This window comes from Salmo trutta, unplaced genomic scaffold (genome assembly GCF_901001165.1).
Source record: "Salmo trutta unplaced genomic scaffold, fSalTru1.1, whole genome shotgun sequence".
NCBI lineage: Eukaryota > Metazoa > Chordata > Actinopteri > Salmoniformes > Salmonidae > Salmo > Salmo trutta.
The window spans coordinates 17,045,344-17,068,355 of record NW_021822911.1 but is presented as its reverse complement, the minus strand read 5'-3'; the positions used below and the strand labels follow the sequence as shown (position 1 = coordinate 17,068,355).

The 23,012-nt window shown below is 39.8% G+C and overlaps 2 protein-coding genes across 2 annotated transcripts; one reads left to right on the top strand and one right to left on the bottom strand.

Annotated features, from left to right (window-relative positions):
• Nucleotides 1–8,728: 8,728 nt before the first annotated feature.
• Nucleotides 8,729–20,947, top strand: LOC115186524 (zinc finger protein 2 homolog; the record flags this gene model as incomplete). Its single annotated transcript, XM_029746141.1, has 2 exons — nt 8,729–9,257; nt 20,925–20,947. Coding segments are annotated over 2 exons (552 nt in total), but the record flags the coding sequence as incomplete, so codon positions are not given.
• A 205-nt stretch (nt 20,948–21,152) lies between these two features.
• Nucleotides 21,153–21,893, bottom strand: LOC115186698 (zinc finger protein 135-like; the record flags this gene model as incomplete). The annotated part of the gene is made up of 2 exons (XM_029746237.1): nt 21,153–21,222; nt 21,307–21,893. Coding segments are annotated over 2 exons (657 nt in total), but the record flags the coding sequence as incomplete, so codon positions are not given.
• Between the last annotated feature and the right edge of the window lie 1,119 nt (nt 21,894–23,012).

The window sequence follows — 23,012 nt, the reverse complement described above, 5'->3', positions numbered from 1 at the left end:
CATTTTTGATGGTGCCTTTTGTTGGCACGAAAGAGCTAACTTGAGGTGTGGAGGGCGGTAGGGGCTAGTTCCCATCAAATAGAAGGAATGAGGTGACGCCTTGTGTGGAATGTCCTTTTAATAGAGTTGTGATAACATATTATGTCGGGGAGTAACAATACAATCCTTGTCTGCAAAAGGCAACTTTTACCTGGGGGGCATGCTTTGTAGACCCTTCAAAGGCGTTCCGATACCTGGTCCCCAAGAAAAAACCCACATGGTATGATAGCTTATAGACAGTAGTAAGCAAATGAAGGGAAAAAGTGACAATATTAAGATCATGGAATTACATTTCGAGGGTCTATTTGTTGGTAATTGGAAACAGGTCCCTTTGGAAATTCGTCCCCCGTTCCTAAACACATCCATCCTATAGAGTAGGTTTTGAAGATTCATAATCTCTGATTGTAGTCATCAGAAGAAGATTGAGGAACGGTTGATAGGTCCAAGAAGTACAAGCCCCCACACCGTTCTCCAACCTCTGAAATGTTGTCTTTAATGCGTGCATTTTGATGGACCCCTTAACATTTTGACTCTGTCTGTACGGTAGAGTAGTGGTTATGGTGGATGCTCCCCAAACTAGAGTTTGAGAGTTCAAATCCAAAAAGAGCATTTTTTAGAGAGTCATTTTTTATGTTGCCTTTTGTTGGCATGAAAGAGCAAACTTTAGGTGTGTAGGGGCTCTTTTCCCATGAAATAAAAGGAATGAAGCGACACTTTGTGTAGAATGTCCTTTTAATAGAGTTGTGATAACATATTATGTCGTGGAGTAACAATACAATCCTTGTCTGCAAAAGGCAACTTTTACCTGGGGGCATGCTTTGTAGACCCTTCAAAGGCGTTCCGATACCTGGTCCCCAAGAAAAAACACTCATGGTATGATAGCTTATAGACAGTAGTAGGCAAATGAAGTGAAAAAGTGACAATATTAAGATGATGACGTTAATAGAAAATGACTCAAGTAAAAGTGAAAGTCACCCAGTAAAATACTAATTAAACGTCATTGCTAAAATATACTTAAGTATCAGTGGTAAAAGTATAAATGATTTGACCTTCCATATATTAAGCAAACCAGACAACACGATTCTCTTGTTATTTTATTTAAGAAATAACCAGGGGAACACTCCAACAATCAGACATCATTTACAAATGAAACATGTGTTTAGTGAGTCCGCTAGATCTGAGGCAGTAGGGATGACCAAGGATGTTCTCTTGATAAGTGTGTGAATTGGACCATTTTCATGTCCGGCTCAGCATTTGAAATGAAACAAGTACTTTTGTGTGCCAGGGAAACTGTATAGAGTAAAAAATACATTATTTTATTTAGAAATGTAGTGAAGTAAAATGTAAAGTTGTAAAGAAACAGAAAGAGTAAAAGTACAGATACAGAATGAACAGATATATAAACGGAATGTAGTGGAGTAGTTTAAATACATTTTTTGTTAAGTAATTTACACCACTGGAATTGAAAGGAACACCTCAATTACCTCAACAAACCGGTACCTATGTATATAGCCTCGCTATTTAGATTTTACTACTGCTCTTTAATTATTAGTTAATTTTATTTCTTATTTTTTACTTAACACATCTTTTTCTTAAAACGAAATTGTTGGTTAAGGGCTTGTCAGTCAGCATTTCACTGTAAGGTTACACATGAAAACATGTTGTGACCCTGGTGTGACATTATTGAAGCTGTGATGACACCTAGTGGACATCAAGAGGAACTACACCACACACATACACACTATAACCTTAAAACAGATGGGATGCTTTACATACGTTGCCCTTTTTTATAAGACACTAATATATATGTCCAATAAACAGACGTTGAAAAATCGTAATGTAAAGCACAAACGACTGGAAAGTTCTTCAAAAGCAACTATAGTGAATCAAGCATCTTTAGGTTACCTGAAATAGGTCAAAGCATATTGTATACGTTTATTTTATTTAATATTTATTTAACTAGGCAAGTTGAACTAAACAACATCGACACAGACACAAGTTAGCTGATATTTGGGAAACAGGATTAACACAGAGAGAACTTGGCAAAATACAATGTATGTTTCTGTAATACGAGTAGGCTGGTATATACAGTATCATCGGTAACAATTGTGTACAATCCACCTAGCTAATAAAATACTGGGGCTGGCAGTCATTAGTTGCATTTCAACCATAGCGATTCCCTAATTGAGGCGCAACAGAGTTCACCGGCGAATGCAGGAACACCGGAAATAATAACTAAACCAACGAACGAGGAATGGTGGAGGCTACCAGAACGAAGACACATTTTTCGGGATAAACGTGGTGAGTGAAAAACGTTATTACATTGCTCACTCCCTACCCGGTATCTCATTCTACCGTTATACGACTTTGTATGCGTTGTTGGTTGGCAACCTTGACATTTACGGAGCTTTTGGAACGGATTCCTGTTGGAACGTTCCACAAATTATACCCACCCAAGACGTTTCAGTGAAAGAGGAGGAGGATGTTACAGTAAAAGGAGAGGAGAAAGAGGAGGATGCAGTTTTTGGAGTGAAAGAGGAGGGGGAGATGACTGTTACGTTGGAGGAAGAAGAGGAGGTTGGAGATCTGATTAACACCAGTAAGTACCGTCTCTGCAGTCGTTGAACCAATATGCAGTAAAGGGGTTCTACACTTTAATGTTGTTCTGTAGGAATGGCTGAAGCTACACTGTAACGTGTAGAACATCAAGAGTGGACCATCAACAAAACGTTAACAATTGATCAAATGCATCCAATGACAATGCCTGAAATACTGTAGTCCTCAATATCTCCTATTAGATTAGCCCAAGATGTTCTCTTAAAGGGGCAATCAGCAGTTGTTACATCCATTTTGGGACTTATACATTAATGATATGTACCCATTGTTTCTTGAAGAATTAACTTATAAATGCCTCATGAGCTTAGTTCAACTGTCGTACCCCATCAGAACTCAAAATATAAGCTTTTTTTACTCCAATGATTGTCAGTAAATATAAACAAACATTGTATATCCTCAAAACATGGTTAAAACTATAATGTTGATATCATGGATGGTTGCATTTCTCCAGCCCCATCCCTCAGCTTTTTACCGAAACAGGCAGGGAGTACGCTTTGTTATTGTTTCTACTGCTGACTGCGTTACATTACATTTACATTTACATTTAAGTCATTTAGCAGACGCTCTTATCCAGAGCGACTTACAAATTGGTGCATTCACCTATAATATCCAGTAGAACAACCACTTTACAATAGTGCATCTAAATCTTTTAAGGGGGGGGGGGGTTAGAAGGATTACTTTATCCTATCCCAGGTATTCCTTAAAGAGGTGGGGTTTCAGGTGTCTCCGGAAGGTGGTGATTGACTCCGCTGTCCTGGCATCGTGAGGGAGCTTGTTCCACCATTGGGGTGCCAGAGCGGCGAACAGTTTTGACTGGGCTGAGCGGGAACTGTGCTTCCTCAGAGGTAGGGAGGCGAGCAGGCCAGAGGTGGATGAACGCAGTGCCCTTGTTTGGGTGTAGGGCCTGATCAGAGCCTGAAGGTACGGAGGTGCCGTTCACCTCACAGCTCCGTAGGCAAGCACCATGGTCTTGTAGCGGATGCGAGCTTCAACTGGAAGCCAGTGGAGAGAGCGGAGGAGCGGGGTGACGTGACGTGATTGCTGCCCCCGTTACTCCTCAAGGTCCAAGGACTGTATGTTATTTTCAGAGGTAGACTGGCTCTGGCAGCTAAAATAGTCAAATATTCCATCTAAATGTGAATTGATTCTCAATTGCGATATGTTTCTAGAAACATAAATTGCGGTACTTTCATATGACGTCAAATCATTTCACACAATACTTAAATATCACATCAAAATCGGTAAAGTCTAAGTTGGTGTCTTGACGGATTTGTAAAAAACGGTTTATCATAAAACACTATATATATTATTTAAATGTTGCTGACACCCCTCCCCAGAGGTGTCTCATTATTGGGATTCATTGCTGATTCCTACCTGTAGCTCACTATGAGGTGTCTAGTGATACAGGTTAAGGGCCCTGTTGGAGATGGGTGGTTGGTAGCGGAGTGGAGGGAACAAGCAGGGTTGGACACGGCCATGTTATTATCCCACACACAGTCTCTGTGGTTCATATGAACCCCATTCCTGGGAATTAGATTTGCTTACAAATCGCCCCTGTCTGTTACCACAGAAGGGTTCCGTCTGTCCCATTCCCAGCTAGGTTACGAGGTGCTTTGTCACCAGTACCTATGACTGGTTGATAGGGGAGTGGTTTCAGTCTGTCCATTCCCAGCTAGGTTACGAGGTGCTTTGTCACCAGTACCTATGACTGGTTGATAGGGGAGTGGTTTCAGTCTGTCCATTCCCAGCTAGGTTACGAGGTGCTTTGTCACCAGTACCTATGACTGGTTGATAGGGGAGTGGTTTCAGTCTGTCCCATTCCCAGCTAGGTTACGAGGTGCTTTGTCACCAGTACCTATGACTGGTTGATATGGGAGTGGTTTCAGTCTGTCCATTCCCTGCTTGGTTACGAGGTGCTTTGTCACCAGTACCTATGACTGGTTGATAGGGGAGTGGTTTCAGTCTGTCCCATTCCCAGCTAGGTTACGAGGTGCTTTGTCACCAGTACCTATGACTGGTTGATAGGGGAGTGGTTTCAGTCTGTCCATTCCCAGCTAGGGTACGAGGTGCTTTGTCACCAGTACCTATGACTGGTTGATAGGGGAAACCTCCATGCTCATTATAGAAAAAGTAATTAGGGGGAAACTATTTAGTAAACTGAAATAAAATAACAAACCTGTTTAAAAAAATAAAAACTATTCCAAAACTATCTTTGATTCCAAAACTAAAATAGCCTAGAATAAAAACCAGGAAGAATTATGTTCAGTTTGAATAATTTATATCTTAACTTTGGGCAAAATTAGAATTGGGTTTTAAATATTTTTTATGTGGTTTTAAATCTTCTGAACCTGGTGGCTGGTAAATGCTGCCATGGGATGGCAATATTTCAAATAGACCTAGCTTGTGTATCACTATCACTAGCTATCACCAGAAATACTTTAAGAAATGAGGATATTGGAAACTCCTTTCAACTCGTATTAACAGCTTAAAGAAAATAACATTGGCATGAATTAACCTCCACGAACAAGAAGCACAACATTACAAATATTTTCAGAGATGTGAGATAATGAACTTGTTCTCTGTAATATTGTATAGCTTTGCAATCGTAACATTTCATACTTTCAAGGATAATAGGCATGTTTCTCCACTCATACCCTGACTTTAAAAAGGGGAGTGGCTACTGTCTGGCCACTCTACCGTAAAGGTCTGATTGGTGGAGTGCTGCAGAGATGATTGTCCTTTTGGAAGTTTCTCCCATCTCCACAGAGGAACTCTGGAGCTCTGTCAGAGTGACCATCAGGTTTTTGGTCACCTCCCTGACCGAGGCCCTTCTCCCCCAGTCGCTCAGTTTGGCCAGGTGACCAGCTCTAGGAAGAGTATTCCATTTAAGAATGATGGAGGCCACTGTGTTCTTAGGGACCTTCAATGCTGCATAATTTTTGGGGGGTTCCTTTCCCCAGATCTGTGCCTCGACACAATCCTGTCTCGGAGCTCTACGGACAATTCCTTCAACCTCATTGCTTGGTTTTTGCTCTGTCATGCACTGTCAACACTGGGACTTTATATATGTCCAATCAATTGAATTTACCACAGGTGGCCTCTGAACAAATTGTAGATGCATCTCAAGGATGATTAATGGAAACAGGATGCAACTGTCTGTACTGAACTGGTCTGATGCTTTAAGCTGTTTGATCAAATAATTAAGACACACAAATGACTGGAGGGAGCCAGAGATCAAGATAACCTAACCAGAAGGAGAAACATTCTGTCGTTATGCTCCTGAAGTTTCCAGTAATGGGCTACACCAGCGGTCGTCAAACGGCAATGTATCTTACCATTTCTACTGATCTGGTGTCAGTTATGATTTTCATATGCATATTTTACTGGAACAGTTTCATTTAATTCATAATAGTATCTCAAAATCATTGTCTGTGATTAATCTACATTCTATCTAAATCTAAATGAAAATTATACAAATCTAAAAGTAACTTTTATTGCCAACTATGTAAAAAAAACGCAAGTAAAACTAAATGCATGCTATTCAATCGATCACTGCCTGCACCTGCTCACCCATCCAGCATCACTACTCTGGACGGCTCTGACTTAGAATACGTGGCCAACTACAAATACCTGGGTGTCTGGTTAGACTGTAAACTCTCCTTCCAGACTCACATTAAGCTTCTCCAATCCAAAATTAAATCGAGAATCGGCTTCCTATATCACAACAAAGTATCCTTCACTCATGCTGCCATCCTACCGATCCTCGACTTCGGCGATGTCATCTATAAAATAGCCTCCAACACTCTACTCAACAAACTGGATGCAGTCTATCACAGTGCCATCCGTTTTGTCACCAAAGCCCCATACACTACCCACCATTGCGACCTGTATGCTCTCGTTGGTTGGCCCTCGCTTCATACTCGTCGCCAAACCCACTGGCTGCAGGTTATCTACAAGTCTCTGCTAGGTAAAGCCCCGCCTTATCTCAGCTCACTGGTCACCATAGCAGCACCCACTCGTAGCACGCGCTCCAGCAGGTATATCTTACTGGTCACCCCCAAAGCCAATTAATCCTTTGGCCGCCTTTCCTTCCAGTTCTCTGCTGCCAATGACTGGAACGAACTGAAAAAATCTCTGAAGCTGGAGACTCATATCTCCCTCACTAGCGTTAAGCACCAGCTGTCAGAGCAGCTCACAGATCACTGCACCTGTACGTAGTCCATCTGTAAACAGCCCATCTATCTACTTACCTCATCCCCATACTGTGTGTATTTATTTATGGCCTATTTATTGCCTTAACTTACCTCATTTGCACTCACTGTATATAGGCTTTTTGTTATCTTTTGTTCTACCGTATTATTGACTGTATGTTTTGTTTATTCCATGTGTAACTCTGTGTTGTTGTATGTGTCGAATTGCTATGCTTTATCTTGGCCAGGTCGCAGTTGCAAATGAGAACTTGTTCTCAACTAGCCTACCTGGTTAAATAAAGGTGAAATTAAAAAAAATAAAAATAAATGATGGGTCCTACAGTAGGTCTATGTTATTGTTAGGTGAAGTTATGGGTCCTACAGTAGGTCTATGTTAATGTTAGGTGAAGTTATGGGTCCTACAGTAGGTCTATGTTGTTGTTAGGTGAAGTTATGGGTCCTACAGTAGGTCTATGTTGTTGTTAGGTGAAGTTATGGGTCCTACAGTAGGTATATGTTGTTGTTAGGTGAAGTTATGGGTCCTACAGTAGGTTTATATTGTTGTTAGGTGAAGTTATGGGTCCTACAGTAGGTCTAGGCCTATGTTATTGTTAGGTGAAGTTATGTGCCAATTGGTTAAAAACTTAGTGTACAAACCCTTATTGTCAGGCTGATGGCAAAGCTAGCCAAAGAGCATTTTACTGGTTGAAGTGTTTAACTATAAATCAGTTGATTTGCGACAATAACACAAACATATTAAGCAGGTGATTCAAGCGAGCCCTACAATTATAATCCATATTTAATGTGAAATGCACTTATAAGCAACATGTAAATTGAGGCTATTTTTTCTGTCAGCCTATGAGAACCCCACGGTGGTGAAGTAGTGAATAGACACAGAGCTTAATGTGAGTTTCCTTGAGTAGCATCCTGATCTAGTGCTGTAATATTCAGAATACATTGTGAAAACTAAACTTTGCTCACCATTTTTTGCTCCAGGCAGATATACTACATCCATAACTAGTGGTTTCCTCATTACCAGATATACTATATCCATAACTAGTGGTTTCCTCATTACCAGATATACTACATCCATAACTAGTGGTTTCCTCATTAGCAGATATACTACATCCATAACTAGTGGTTTCCTCATTAGCAGATATACTACATCCATAACTAGTGGTTTCCTCATTACCAGATATACTACATCCATAACTAGTGGTTTCCTCATTACCAGATATACTACATCCATAACTAGTGGTTTCCTCATTACCAGATATTCTACATCCATAACTAGTGGTTTCTTCATTACCAGATATACTACATCCATAACTAGTGGTTTCCTCATTACCAGATATACTACATCCATAACTAGCGGTTTCCTCATTACCAGATATACTACAGATATACTGTTGGCATCACCTTTTACAGTGGATTACCGCTGTTGTGGGCCTTTATATCATCTGTCTGACTTTGTTGTTCACACAGGAGAGAGATGGGACAGTCGTGGATCCTCTGGGGAGTCTCAACAACATCATGATGCTAACGAGGCAGAGAAGAGTCTCTCCAGATCAGAACACCTCAAGAAACACCAGCAGAGATCCACAGGGAAGATAATTCACTGCTGCTCTGACTGTGGGAAGAGATTCACCTCCCCATCAGGCATTAAAATTCATCGGAGAATCCACACAGGAGAGAAGCCTTATATCTGTGGTCAATGTGGGAAGAGTTTTACTCAGTCAACCATCCTGATATCACACCAGAGAACACACAAAGGAGAGAAACCTTTTCTCTGTGATCAATGTGGGAAGAGTTTTACTACATCTGGCTCTCTGACTTTACACCAGAGAACACACACAGTAGAGAAACATATCTGTGGTCAATGTGGGAAGAGTTTTGGTCAATCTAGCTCTCTGACAATTCACCAGAGAATACACACAGGACAGAAACCTTATATTTGTGCTCAATGTGGGAAGAGTTTTACTACACCTGGCTCTCTGACTTTACACCAGAGAACACACATAGGAGAGAAACCTTATATCTGTGGTCAATGTGGGAAGAGTTTTGGTCAATCTAGCTATCTGACAGTGCACCAGAGAATACACACAGGAGAGAAACCTTATAGCTGTGCTCAATGTGGGAAGAGGTTTATTAGATCTAGAGATCTGACTCGACACCAGAGAACACACACAGGAGAGAAACCTTATAGCTGTGATCAATGTGGGAAGAGTTATATTTCATCTAGCGGTCTGACAGTACACCAGAGAACACACACAGGAGAGAAACCTTATAGCTGTGATCAATGTGGGAAGAGTTATATTTCATCTAGCGGTCTGACAGTACACAAGAGAACACACACAGGAGAGAAACCTTATAGCTGTGATCAATGTGGGAAGAGTTATATTTCATCTAGCGGTCTGACAGTACACCAGAGAACACACACACAATAGATAAACCTTATAGCTGTGGTCAATGTGGGAAGAGCTTTATTACATCTGGCTATCTGACAGTACACCGGAGAACACACACAGGAGAGAAACCTTATAGCTGTCATCAATATGGGAAGAGTTATGTTTCATCTAGCGGTCTGACTCACCAGAGAACACACACATGAGATAAATCTCATAGCTGTGATCAATGTGGGAAGAAATACTCTGGTAAAAGATCTCTGATTAAACATCAGAAAATACATGGAGTTGTTTCATGATATCAATGAATTAATGTCACAATGTAGAATGTTTAACATTGTAGTAGGAGTATTTTAATGATGTCACAATGTAGAACCCTAAACGTTTGTCCCCTGTTCTATTGATTTCAACATGATATGGATATTAGCCTCAGGGGGAAAATCCATGCTCTGAATTGAAAGAGTTACTATTTATAAGATTTAACAAAAAAGAGTTGTGTTACACTTGCCACGTTGGTGACGCACTTTAATCAAAATGTATCTGACTGTTTTCTACAAATTGTCCTCTAACCAGTGATGTACACATTATTCCCAGATTCCATGTGGTTTTTGAGCTGTTAGTTTTAACAGGACGTGCAATCTCATCTCCCTCCTCTCGGCACAATTGATTTCAACATGATATCGATGAGTTATGACAAATAAGTGTTGTGTTCCTTTGTTTAGTGACCCCTAAATTTAAATGCATCACTCCAAAATGTAGCTGACTGTCTTCTGCAGGTTGTCCTCTAACCAGTGAGGTAAAATATATCTCCATTTCCAAGTGTTTTTTGTTTTGTTGTGTTAGTTTCAAGAGCAGATTCAACCTGATTTCCCCCCAAATCGATATAAGATTTGTGTTTTGCGTTTAGCCAGTGCGTTGCTATGGATCTTTATTTATTTTGACTGCATGTTTTTCCGTATTGGAGATGAGTTTTGTTTGGGCTCGTTCCAAGGAGACGAGAGTTCTAGAAGCTAGTGGGATTTAGAAAGATGAGAGTTCTAGAAGCTAGTGGGATTTAGGAAGACGAGTGTTCTAGAAGCTAGTGGGATTTAGAAAGATGAGAGTTCTAGAAGCTAGTGGAATTTAGAAAGAGGAGAGTTCTAGAAGCTAGTGGGATTTAGAGTTTTAGGAAGACGAGTGTTCTAGAAGCTTGTGGGATTTAGGATTCTATAGAAAGAAAAAGGAGAAACAAATAATCCTATTGTATATTATTATTTAGAAATACGTGTTTTTTCTGGTTTTTAATTGTTGACAGCCAGTAGACACCATGTTTATATTGGTGAAGGTGAATCATTGTAGTTGATTATAATGTGAAATGGAAGTTGTTTTCTGTTGGTGGTGAGCAAACTTTTCCAACAAAAATATAGGATATATTTGTTGACTTAAGGTGTTACAGGCTTTGGTTTTTCCATTTATGTTTTGAGGTTGGACTTTAGCACGTCTAGCTCGTTAGCACGTCTAGCTCGTTAGCACGTCTAGCTCGTTAGCACGTCTAGCTCGTTAGCACGTCTAGCTCGTTAGCCCGTCTAGCCCGTTAGCCCGTCTAGCTCGTTAGCCCGTCTAGCTCGTTAGCACGTCTAGCTCGTTAGCACGTAGGACGCACTGATTGGTGTCACCTCGTTAGTCAGTATGTGTTACACCTGTGCTGGCTTGTCCATCTCGTTAGTGGGAAGGTGTTTCACCTGAGCTGGTCCAGGCTCTATTTAAGAGTGTCTGGCCCAGTGCTCCAGTTGTCTTGATACATGTGGAGAGTCAACACCTTTAGTTGCTCCACCTTTTTGGTTTGCTTCCTGTCTTTAAGTTTGGTGTGGGTTTGTCTTTTGTTTTCCTTTTCTTGGGCAGATTTAGTGGGTCTCATGGTGGGTGTCTTTTAGGTCCCAGTTGTTGTTACTAGTCAACTTTCAGTGGACACCCCCATAGTGTCTTTCAGAGCCCCTCCTAAAAACATGCTTATATTTTGGGTTGGATGTTGCATCCAATTAATATTTTAATCAATGGATTTTCCATAGAATGCTAATTCGTCTTTCAGTTGTTAATCTTATGTTTGTTGTGGTAAATATTTTTGTTTATTTTCATTGTTTTATTTTTTTCCTGTGAAGCATCCATGTCTGAAATGTGCTGTATAAATAAAGCTTGTTTTGATTTGAACATATTGCAAAAGAAATTAACCCAAAGACTGACAATCAACAGACTCTTGCTAAACCAATACGTATCTTGGTCCATCTTATTATGAAAAAAGTATAAATTCAGTATATCTCCCACTATGTCAAAATAGTGCTGGTATGTACGTTTAGTATCACTTTTCAACCAACCCAGTGCATTTGTTGAAGATAAATGTTTAATTCAACAATACGTCAAAGGATTCAACTACTGCAAACCGAAACAAACAAATGGATCAACCAGATCAATCCCACTTTTCCAGCCTGCTGAAGGCGTGGTGGAGTGGTAAACACCACCCCCGGCTCTACCAGGGGCTTGAGGTGGTCTCCCACAGCTCTGATTATGTCATGTTCTGTGACCTTGCTGTTCCATTTCTTGACAGCCCCTGCAACACAGAAAGAAACACATTTAGTCATATTATGTAAAACACTCAAAGTAATGGATATGGAGCATCTATGGCCTCAGTTACACCTGGCACCTAAATGTGACTTCTGTCATCTGATCACTCCAAGCTGCATTAGGTTCAGATCTACCAGGATGGGCCTTTGACATTGTCTGGATGCAGTCAGGTCACTGATTATGCATAAGCAATGTAAAGAGATGGGGTGAATGAGTGGAAAAGTACATTTGACACAAATTACCTTCATATTATCAAAGAACAAATGTGTGTGTCTGAGGGGAAATTAACTTTCATACAGCCAAAAGGGGTGAGAAATTACACCAATATCAGTGGACAATTTGCACTAATGTAAATAAACATAGATGGAACATATTCCCTTTAGCTGATGTGATGAACCACTAAGGGGACATAAATATTTACCATCTAAACCATGTGTGACCTCTCACCTCTCTGGCTGTAGAAGTGTTCTTCCTAACCAGTCCCTCAACAGCTCTCTGACTGAGCTCCACCCTCACTGGGTCTTCAGAGGAGAGGAAGGCTGAGGAGGGATGGAAGGATGAATGGATCAGTCAGTCAATAAAGTGTAGAGCTGCTGTCTATGCTGTCTGACAAAATCACTATTTTAGTAGTTCATTAAAGTAAATTAGGCTTTATGACTGCTGAATACCAACTATCAATCACTTAGATCATGTATTTTCAGGTAGAGATACATCCTTGGGACGTCCCTAGCCGGTTGAAGTTGACATTTAAAATGGTTAAGGTAGGGGGTTAAGGTTAGGGTTTAGGGTAGGGATGTCCCAAGGATGATGATGTTTCTATATGATAACAATAGAGTAATATATTTAATATGATGTATAATATTCCATGATGTTTCTATATGATAACAATAGAGTAATATATTAAATATGATGTACAATATTCCATGATGTTTCTATATGATAACAATAGAGTAATATATTTAATATGACAAATACTATTTTTTAATAGTTTCACTAATTCATTTTAATTAACTTAATCATTATGATTCAACATCAGTTCACCGTCTCACCTCATACTGTATTGGAGCAGCAGCAGCTGACTGCCCGGTTCAACGTCAGTTCACCGTCTCACCTCATACTGTATTGGAGCAGCAGCAGCTGACTGCCCAGTTCAACATCAGTTCACCGTCTCACCTCATACTGTATTGGAGCAGCAGCAGCTGACTGCCCGGTTCAACGTCAGTTCACCGTCTCACCTCATACTGTATTGGAGCAGCAGCAGCTGACTGCCCAGTTCAACATCAGTTCACCGTCTCACCTCATACTGTATTGAAGCAGCAGCAGCTGACTGCCCAGTTCAACATCAGTTCACCGTCTCACCTCATACTGTATTGGAGCAGCAGCAACTGACTGCCCGGTTCAACATCAGTTCACCGTCTCACCTCATACTGTATTGGAGCAGCAGCAGCTGACTGACCGGTTCAACATCAGTTCACCGTCTCACCTCATACTGTATTGGAGCAGCAGCAGCTGACTGCCCAGTTCAACATCAGTTCACCGTCTCACCTCATACTGTATTGGAGCAGCAGCAGCTGACTGCCCGGTTCAACATCAGTTTACCGTCTCACCTCATACTGTATTGGAGCAGCAGCAGCTGACTGCCCGGTTCAACATCAGTTCACCGTTTCACCTCATACTGTATTGGAGCAGCTGACTGCCCGGTTCAACATCAGTTCACCGTCTCACCTCATACTGTATTGGAGCAGCAGCAGCTGACTGCCCGGTTCAACATCAGTTCACCGTCTCACCTCATACTGTATTGGAGCAGCAGCAGCTGACTGCCCAGTTCAACATCAGTTCACCGTCTCACCTCATACTGTATTGGAGCAGCAGCAGCTGACTTGATCGTTGATACTAATCATCATGTTTGAATCTGAGAGTAAATAGAGCCGACTACACTCTAAAAATGAAGGGTTCAACTGGAGTTGTTCTCAGATCCCCTAAGAACCGTAGGGTTCTTGGTCAATGAAAAACAGCCCCAAAAGGTTCTTCAAAGAACTTGTTAGAAGGTGGGTTCATCGAGGAACCTCCGTTGTTGCTGGACTTCTTCCGGGAACTTCGCAATTACAACTGAAAACGATGGTGACAAGTTTGGATGCGACAACAGTTAAAAAGGTTAAGTTGGGTTGATGTTTGGCTCTGAATATGTATCGAAATCATTTATTATAATAATATAACATACTAATAATGAATAACGAAGACAATGATGGTTTTCTGTGAATATCTTCCATAACGTTACTATAGTTAATGAACGTAAATATTAGAAAGCCGGGTTTGACCGTCGGCGTTGTATGAGCTACAGTACAGTACCGTTAGCTAGCTAGCTAACGTTATGTCCTAACTAGGCACAACTAGGTTTGGATTATTTCCTCAACTATATTCTTTCCCATATATTGTATATCGTTTCCATAAAGCCAACATGGCTTTACACTCATTAACGTAAGTTTCCAATCTAGAGCAGTTCTCACTTTTGTGATAATGAACTAGCTAACGTTAGCTTCGTTAACTAACTAACTAACTAACTAACTTAGGACGGTGACCTGTCCAGACGAGATGTTACGCCCCTGAAAAAGGGGAGAAATAATCACGAGAGTATTGTTTCCTCAATGACCTTTAGTGCAATGAGTTAAAACCCGTGATTTCCCCCGAACTTGGGTGGAGACCAGAGCAATCGATCTCAGGCTCATAGATTAAGAGCATTTAGTAGATCACAGATTAACACTTTTCCCCTTCAATTTGGCACCACAAAATAAACTAACTAATATAACGTTTACACATTCCTTTTACAATTTTTACCCTTTGTAAGCTTGACGGATTTGAACTTTTTAACACAATTATATGAATGTTATCCATCTCTATCAACTAATACAGAATGCATGATCTTTTTAACCTTAGATGTTTTAAGATCCTCACATACTATGAACTTACTAATACTTTTTAATGTATAACAGGCTATGAGTATTTCCTTTAACCTGTCACAGTTACAACAAACTGAATTGTCAATGGAGGTCTTCCTCTTTATATAGCCTGCTACAGCATGCAATACTATTAACTCACAAGGGGGCAAAACGTTACATGTACAATACTATCCCATTTTGGAAATGTTACATGTACAATACTATCCCATTTAGGAAACGTTACATCTACAATACTATCCCATTTAGGAAACGTTACATGTACAATACTATCCCATTTTGGAAACGTTACATGTACAATACTATCCCATTTAGGAAACGTTACATGTACAATACTATCCCATTTTGGAAACGTTACATGTACAATACTATCCCATTTAGGAAACGTTACATGTACAATACTATCCCATTTAGGAAACGTTACATGTACAATACTATCCCATTTAGGAAATGTTACATGTACAATACCATCCCATTTAGGAAACGTTACATGTCCAATACTATCCCATTTAGGAAACGTTACATGTACAATACTATCCCATTTAGGAAACGTTACATGTACAATACTATCCCATTTAGGAAACGTTACATGTACAATACTATCCCATTTAGGAAACGTTACATGTACAATTCTATCCCATTTTGGAAACGTTACATGTCCGCACCCTTGTGGAGGGAAATTAATATCTTAGATGGTAGCTGTAGATGGGGTTCAAATGCATAATGGTATTAATACAGTGTCTAGACTACCTCTTTTGTATAAATGCCCTTCAGAATCCAAACACAGTATTGCCACGCAGCAAAATGTTGTGTATAATCTTTCAAGTCAGCCTGATAAAATATTGAACAATTTGTGTACAAAGATATCTTGAAATGTGATATTAGGCCTGTATGGCAGTACTGTTACTGTATGGCAGTACTGTATTGGCTAGTGCTTTCTCCAATATGTTCTTCTATTTTGCATTACATTGTATGTTGATGCCATTTATCTTTCAATATTTATATTTCAATATTTATTTTATACATATCTTTTAATGCTTGTAAGACTATTCTTTGACACATTTTCTCTTCCTTTGAAATTCTTATAGGACAGAACATGGACACAATGCAATTGGGATCAAGAAGGTACAGATATGTTGTAGGACAGCTGCATTTGAAGTGTACATTTAACCTACATAGCAGTCAATACAAACTGAAATCTATTAGCATACAAATGTGTGCAAATTATCTTCTCAGAAATGAATAAAGTCCATGGAATGGATATAGACAACAAGAGAATAAGGACAAGCAGAGGTAGAGAGGCGAGGCAGGGGTGAGGACATCATCCTGCTATTTTGACAGTCCAGATCTCTGAGAGGAACTACAGATCTCTGTGAGGAACTATAGATCTCTAGGAGGAACTATAGATCTCTAGGAGGAACTATAGATCTCTAGGAGGAACTATAGATCTCTGGGAGGAACTATAGATCTATAGGAGGAACTATAGATCTCTGAGAGGAACTATAGATCTCTAGGAGGAACTATAGATCTCTAGGAGGAACTATAGACCTCTGTGAGGAACTATAGATCTCTAGGAGGAACTATAGATCTCTGTGAGGAACTATAGATCTCTAGGAGGAACTATAGATCTCTATGAGGAACTATAGATCTCTGTGAGGAACTATAGATCTCTGTGAGGAACTATAGATCTCTAGGAGGAACTATAGATCTCTATGAGGAACTATAGATCTCTAGGAGGAACTATAGATCTATCTCTATGAGGAACTATAGATCTATAGGAGGAACTATAGATCTCTGTGAGGAACTATAGATCTATGTGAGGAACTATAGATCTCTATGAGGAACTATAGATCTATCTCTATGAGGAACTATAGATCTATCTCTATGAGGAACTATAGATCTATCTCTATGAGGAACTATAGATCGATCTCTATGAGGAACTATAGATCTCTATGAGGAACTATAGATCTCTAGGAGGAACTATAGATCTCTATGAGGAACTATAGATCTCTAGGAGGAACTATAGATCTCTAGGAGGAACTATAGATCTCTATGAGGAACTATAGATCTATCTCTATGAGGAACTATATATCTATCTCTATGAGGAACTATAGATCTATCTCTATGAGGAACTATAGATCTATCTCTATGAGGAACTATAGATCTATCTCTATGAGGAACTATAGATCTATCTCTATGAGGAACTATAGATCGATCTCTATGAGGAACTATAGATCTCTATGAGGAACTATAGATCTCTAGGAGGAACTATAGATCTCTATGAGGAACTATAGATCTCTAGGAGGAACTATAGATCTCTATGAGGAACTATAGATCTCTGTGAGGAACTATAGATCTCTGTGAGGAACTATAGATCTCTAGGAGGAACTATAGATCTCTATGAGGAACTATAGATCTCTAGGAGGAACTATAGATCTCTATGAGGAACTATAGATCTCTGTGAGGAACTATAGATCTCTATGAGGAACTATAGATCTCTAGGAGGAACTATAGATCTCTAGGAGGAACTATAGATCTCTAGGAGGAACTATAGATCTCTATGAGGAACTATAGATCTCTGTGAGGAACTATAGATCTCTAGGAGGAACTATAGATCTCTATGAGGAACTATAGATCTCTGTGAGGAACTATAGATCTCTAGGAGGAACTATAGATCTCTATGAGGAACTATAGATCTCTATGAGGAACTATAGATCTCTAGGAGGAACTATAGATCTCTAGGAGGAACTATAGATCTCTAGGAAGAACTATAGATCTCTATGAGGAACTATAGATCTCTGTGAGGAACTATAGATCTCTAGGAGGAACTATAGATCTCTATGAGGAACTATAGATCTCTGTGAGGAACTATAGATCTCTAGGAGGAACTATAGATCTCTATGAGGAACTATAGATCTCTAGGAGGAACTATAGATCTCTAGGAGGAACTATAGATCTCTAGGAGGAACTATAGATCTCTGTTACTATCCAAACTTCAGATTAAGACACAGTCACACAACTCTCATATGACAGTCACACAATGCTATTCCCAAACATACCTAATCAATTAGTTGTTTTTCAACAATATTTGAACCTGCAGGAATATTTTCACATTTCTATCTCATAGTTCCTAGGATAATGAAACAAATACATTTACATCTTTCAATACTTCTAAAATGGGGTCCAGGTTAACAACAATTACAGCTACACCTTACTATCTTATACTATATCATAAATGGTCTTAACTAGTAAACACAGATTCTAGTTTTCATCCAGTTTGCACAGATAGCTGACTCAGCCTCAGATTCTGACTGCGCCCTGTTTACACCTCCACACAGGAATACACACTCAGAGCCTATGATGATTTTCTAAAAACTCCATTTTGCGTGCTTCGCTCACCTCTTTCTTTTTTAACTACTTTCGAGATGTGGTATCCACTCGGCTCGCTGCCTCTCAGATCAAAGGTGGGACCATCTGCTCCATTCCCGAAGTGTGGTCTCCCTGAGATCCCAAGTTAGAGGGATCCCTTGTACACCATTTACCCAGGTCGTCAGGAGCGGTCACCAAGTGAAGATTCACATCCCCAAATGTGCTTGTTATTTTCTTTAATATGAAATGAAGATTGACAAACTTATCACACAAGTCAGAGTTATTCTTAAAATATCTTTATTCACTTATAAGGCAGCAGGTCAATACAATACACACATATAAAGTGAATCAATTGAGTGCTCTATGATAAATGATGGCTGGTCGACGAATCACCCCCAGATGATTCATTGAGAGATGAATCACCCCCAGATGATTCATTGAGAGATGAATCACCCCCAGATGATTCGTTGAGAGCCCCGAGACAAAAGTACAAAGGTATTTTAAAGCCAAGATACACCCCTTTCAACCTACATGACCAACAACAAATGTATAGAACGGGTCACAAGGTTAAGATTTGTATGAAAGATACTGTCTGCTGAGAATTATAAGTATCTGCTGTAAAAACAGTACTCTTTGTGTAGAGACCAGGGTCTGGGGTCATCTCTCCCTGGTACCATATAGAACAGAAACATTAACTCATGCTCTGGAATGCAGTCTCTTTAGGTTTTATCACCCAAAATACATTGTAAATCTCCTGTCAGTGTTTTCTCCCAGAGGCCCATCCTCAGTAGAACACACAGACACAATAGTTCTAAGAACCCTCTATTCTGTTGCATAAAACAACCATTTGATGCAATAAAATAATATAACATAATCTTGCAATTTTGCTCACAGTGTCCACTGAAAGTTGACTAGTAACAACAACTGGGACCTAAAAGACACCCACCATGAGACCCACTAAATCTGCCCAAGAAGAGGAAAACAAAAGAAAAACCCTTCTAGCTTCTAGAACTGTCGTCTCCTTGGAGCCTAAACAAAACTCATCTCCAATACGGAAAAACGTGCAGTCAAAATAAATAAAGATCCATGGCAACGGACTGGCTAAATGCAAAACACAAAACTTTTTGACTGCCCACCCTTGAGACAATCAGCAACCAAGTTGTCCTTACCACGGACATGTCTGATTTCAAGAGGAAACTCCTGCAATATCCGTAGTAACTTTCCACCTCACTGCAGAGCTTCTCTCTCTTTTCAGGGTTCACTAGATAGGCATGTTGTTGGATCGGGGCCCAGTCCCCAATGTCATGCTCTAGTACATTTGGTTTGGCACGTCTGAGAATGAACCCTGATATTCCAAAAGCAGGGCAACAATGTCAATATAATTGTACCAAACAATTGTCAGTTGGTTGCATAAATAAATATCATTACTAAATGTTACATGAAATGTAAATATGAAATAGCCCAATGTCAAAACACAGTTTTAACGTTTCCAAATCAATAACCAATATGCAGAAACAGTTTGTGATGAATTGAAAACCTAAACATAAAATGTGCTAAATACACAAACATCTACCACAATAATCATATTACTTGTATTTTTTTAAACAAGCACCTTATAAACTGCACAAGCACCAGAAACACTGTTGTTTTTGACAAGTAGCAATAAATCACTGATATCCATTAGGGGGGAAATCAGGTTGTACGTGCTGTTGAAACTAACACAACTAAAAAAACACATGGAAATGGGAGATATATTTTTCCTCACTGATTAGAGGACAACCTGCAGAAGACAGTCAGCTACATTTTGGAGTGATGCATTTAAATGTAGGGGTCGCTAAACAAAGGAACACAACACTTATTTGTCATAACTCATCGATATCATGTTGAAATCATTTGTGTGACAGAAGGGAGATGAGGTTGCACGTCCTGTTAAAACTAACAGCTCAAAAACCACACGGAATCTGGGAATAATGTGTACATCCCTGGTTAGAGGACAATTTGTAGAAAACAGCCAGATACATTTTGAAGTGTTGCATTTTGATTCCAGTGGGTCACCAACATGGTAAGTGGAACACAACTCTGTTTTTGTTAGTCACTTTTTGTTAAATCTCATAAATAGTACTCTTTCATTTCAGAGCCTGGATTTTCCCCCTGAGGCTAATATCCATATCATGTTGAAATCAATAGAACAGGGGACAAACGTTTAGGGTTCTACATTGTGACATCATTAAAATACTCCTACTACAATGTTAAAACATTCTACATTTACATTCTACATTTAATTTCACTGATATCATGAAACAATTCCTTCATGTATGTATTTTCTGATGTTTGATCAGAGATCTTTTATCAGAGTATCTCTTGTCACACTGACCACAACTATATGGTTTCTCTCCTGTGTGTCTCCGCTGGTGTTGAGTCAGAGTGCTAGAGTCAGTAAAACTCTTCCCACATTGACCACAGCTATAGGGTTTCTCTCCTGTGTGTGTTCTCTGGTGTTGAGTCAGAGTGCGAGATGCATCAAAACTTTTCCCACATTGACCACAGCTATACAATTTCTCTCCTCTGTGTGTTCTCTGGTGTAGAGTCAGAGTGTGAGATGCAGCAAAACTCTTCCCACACTGATCACAGCTATACGATTTCTCTCCTGTGTGTATTTTCTGGTGTAGAGTCAGAGAGCCATATCGACCAAAACACTTCCCACATTGATCACAGCTGTATGGTTTCTCTCCTGTGTGTGTTCTCTGGTGTAGAGTCAGAGAGCCAGATTGACTAAAATTCTTCCCAAATTGATCACAGCTATAAGATTTCTCTCCTGTGTGTGTTCTATGGTGTTGAGTCAGAGTGTGAGATGCAGCAAAACTCTTCCCACATTGACCACAGATATAAGATTTCTCTCCTGTGTGTATTCTCTGGTGCACTGTCAGCCCTCCAGATACACCAAAACTCTTCCCACATTGATCACACCTATAAGATTTCTCTCCTGTGTGTATTCTCTGGTGTTGAGTCAGAGTGCCAAATGTAGTAAAACTCTTCCCACATTGATCACAGCTATAAGATTTCTCTCCTGTGTGTATTCTCTGGTGTGCAGTCAGATTTCTTGAACCAACAAAACTCTTCCCACATTGATCACACATATAAGATTTCTCTCCTGTGTGTATTCTCTGGTGTTGAGTCAGAGTGCTAGATTTAGCAAAACTCTTCCCACATTGACCACAGCTATAAGGTTTCTCTCCTGTGTGTGTTCTCTGGTGTGATATCAGGGTGGTTAACTGAGTAAAACTCTTCCCACATTGAGTACAGCTATAAGGTTTCTCTCCTGTGTGTATTCTCTGGTGTGCAGTCAGATTTCTTGAACCAACAAAACTCTTCCCACATTGATTACACCTATAAGATTTCTCTCCTGTGTGTATTCTCTGGTGTGCAGTCAGAGTGCCAAATGTAGTAAAATACTTCCCACATTGATCACAGCAATAAGGTTTCTCACCTGTGTGTGTTCTCTGGTGTGATATCAGGGTGGTTAACTGAGTAAAACTCTTCCCACTTTGAGTACAGCTATAAGGTTTCTCTCCTGTGTGTATTCTCTGGTGTTTAGTCAGAGTGTGAGATGCAGCAAAACTCTTCCCACATTGACCACAGATATAAGATTTCTCTCCTGTGTGTATTCTCTGGTGTTGAGTCAGAGTTCTAGATTTAGCAAAACTCTTCCCACATTGACCACAGCTATAAGATTTCTCTCCTGTGTGTGTTCTCAGGTGTGATACCAGATGGCCAGATCTACGAAAACTCTTCCCACATTGATCACAGCTATAAGGTTTCTCTCCTGTGTGTGTTCTCTGATGAATTGTAATGCCTGATGAGGTGAATCTCTTCCCACAGTCAGAGCAGAAGTGAGTTCTCTTCCTTGTGGGTCTCTGCAGGTGTTTCTTGAGGTGTTCTAATGTGGAGAGACTCTTCTCTGCCTCTTCAGCATCATGAGGTTGTTGAGGCTCCCCAGAGGATCCACAATAGTCCCATATCTCTCCTGTGTGAACAACAAAGTCAGACAGATGGTTAAAGGCCCACAACAGTAGAAATCCACTGTAAAAGGTGATGCCAACAGCGGAGCCATGATGTTGTACAACAATTGACGTCTGTAATGAATGTTAAAATTATTTGATATTTGCCTTAAAATGAGCAAGAATAGTCATATTTTGTCTTGTTTTCACATTAGTAGTGACATACAGTTATGGATGTAGAATATCTGGTAATGAGGAAACCACTAGTTATGGATGTAGTATATCTGGTAATGAGGAAACCACTAGTTATGGATGTAGTATATCTGGTAATGAGGAAACCACTAGTTATGGATGTAGTATATCTAGTAATGAGGAAACCACTAGTTATGGATGTAGTATATCTGGTAATGAGGAAACCACTAGTTATGGATGTAGTATATCTGGTAATGAGGAACCCACTAGTTATGGATGTAGTATATCTGGTAATGAGGAAACCACTAGATATGGATGTAGTATATCTGGTAATGAGGAAACCACTAGTTATGGATGTAGTATATCTGCTAATGAGGAAACCACTAGTTATGGATGTAGTATAATCTGGTAATGAGGAAACCACTAGTTATGGATGTAGTATATCTGGTAATGAGGAAACCACTAGTTATGGATGTAGTATATCTGGTAATGAGGAAACCACTAGTTATGGATGTAGTATATCTGCTAATGAGGAAACCACTAGTTATGGATGTAGTATATCTGGTAATGAGGAAACCACTAGTTATGGATGTAGTATATCTGCTAATGAGGAAACCACTAGTTATGGATGTAGTTTTTTCTCTCTGCCTG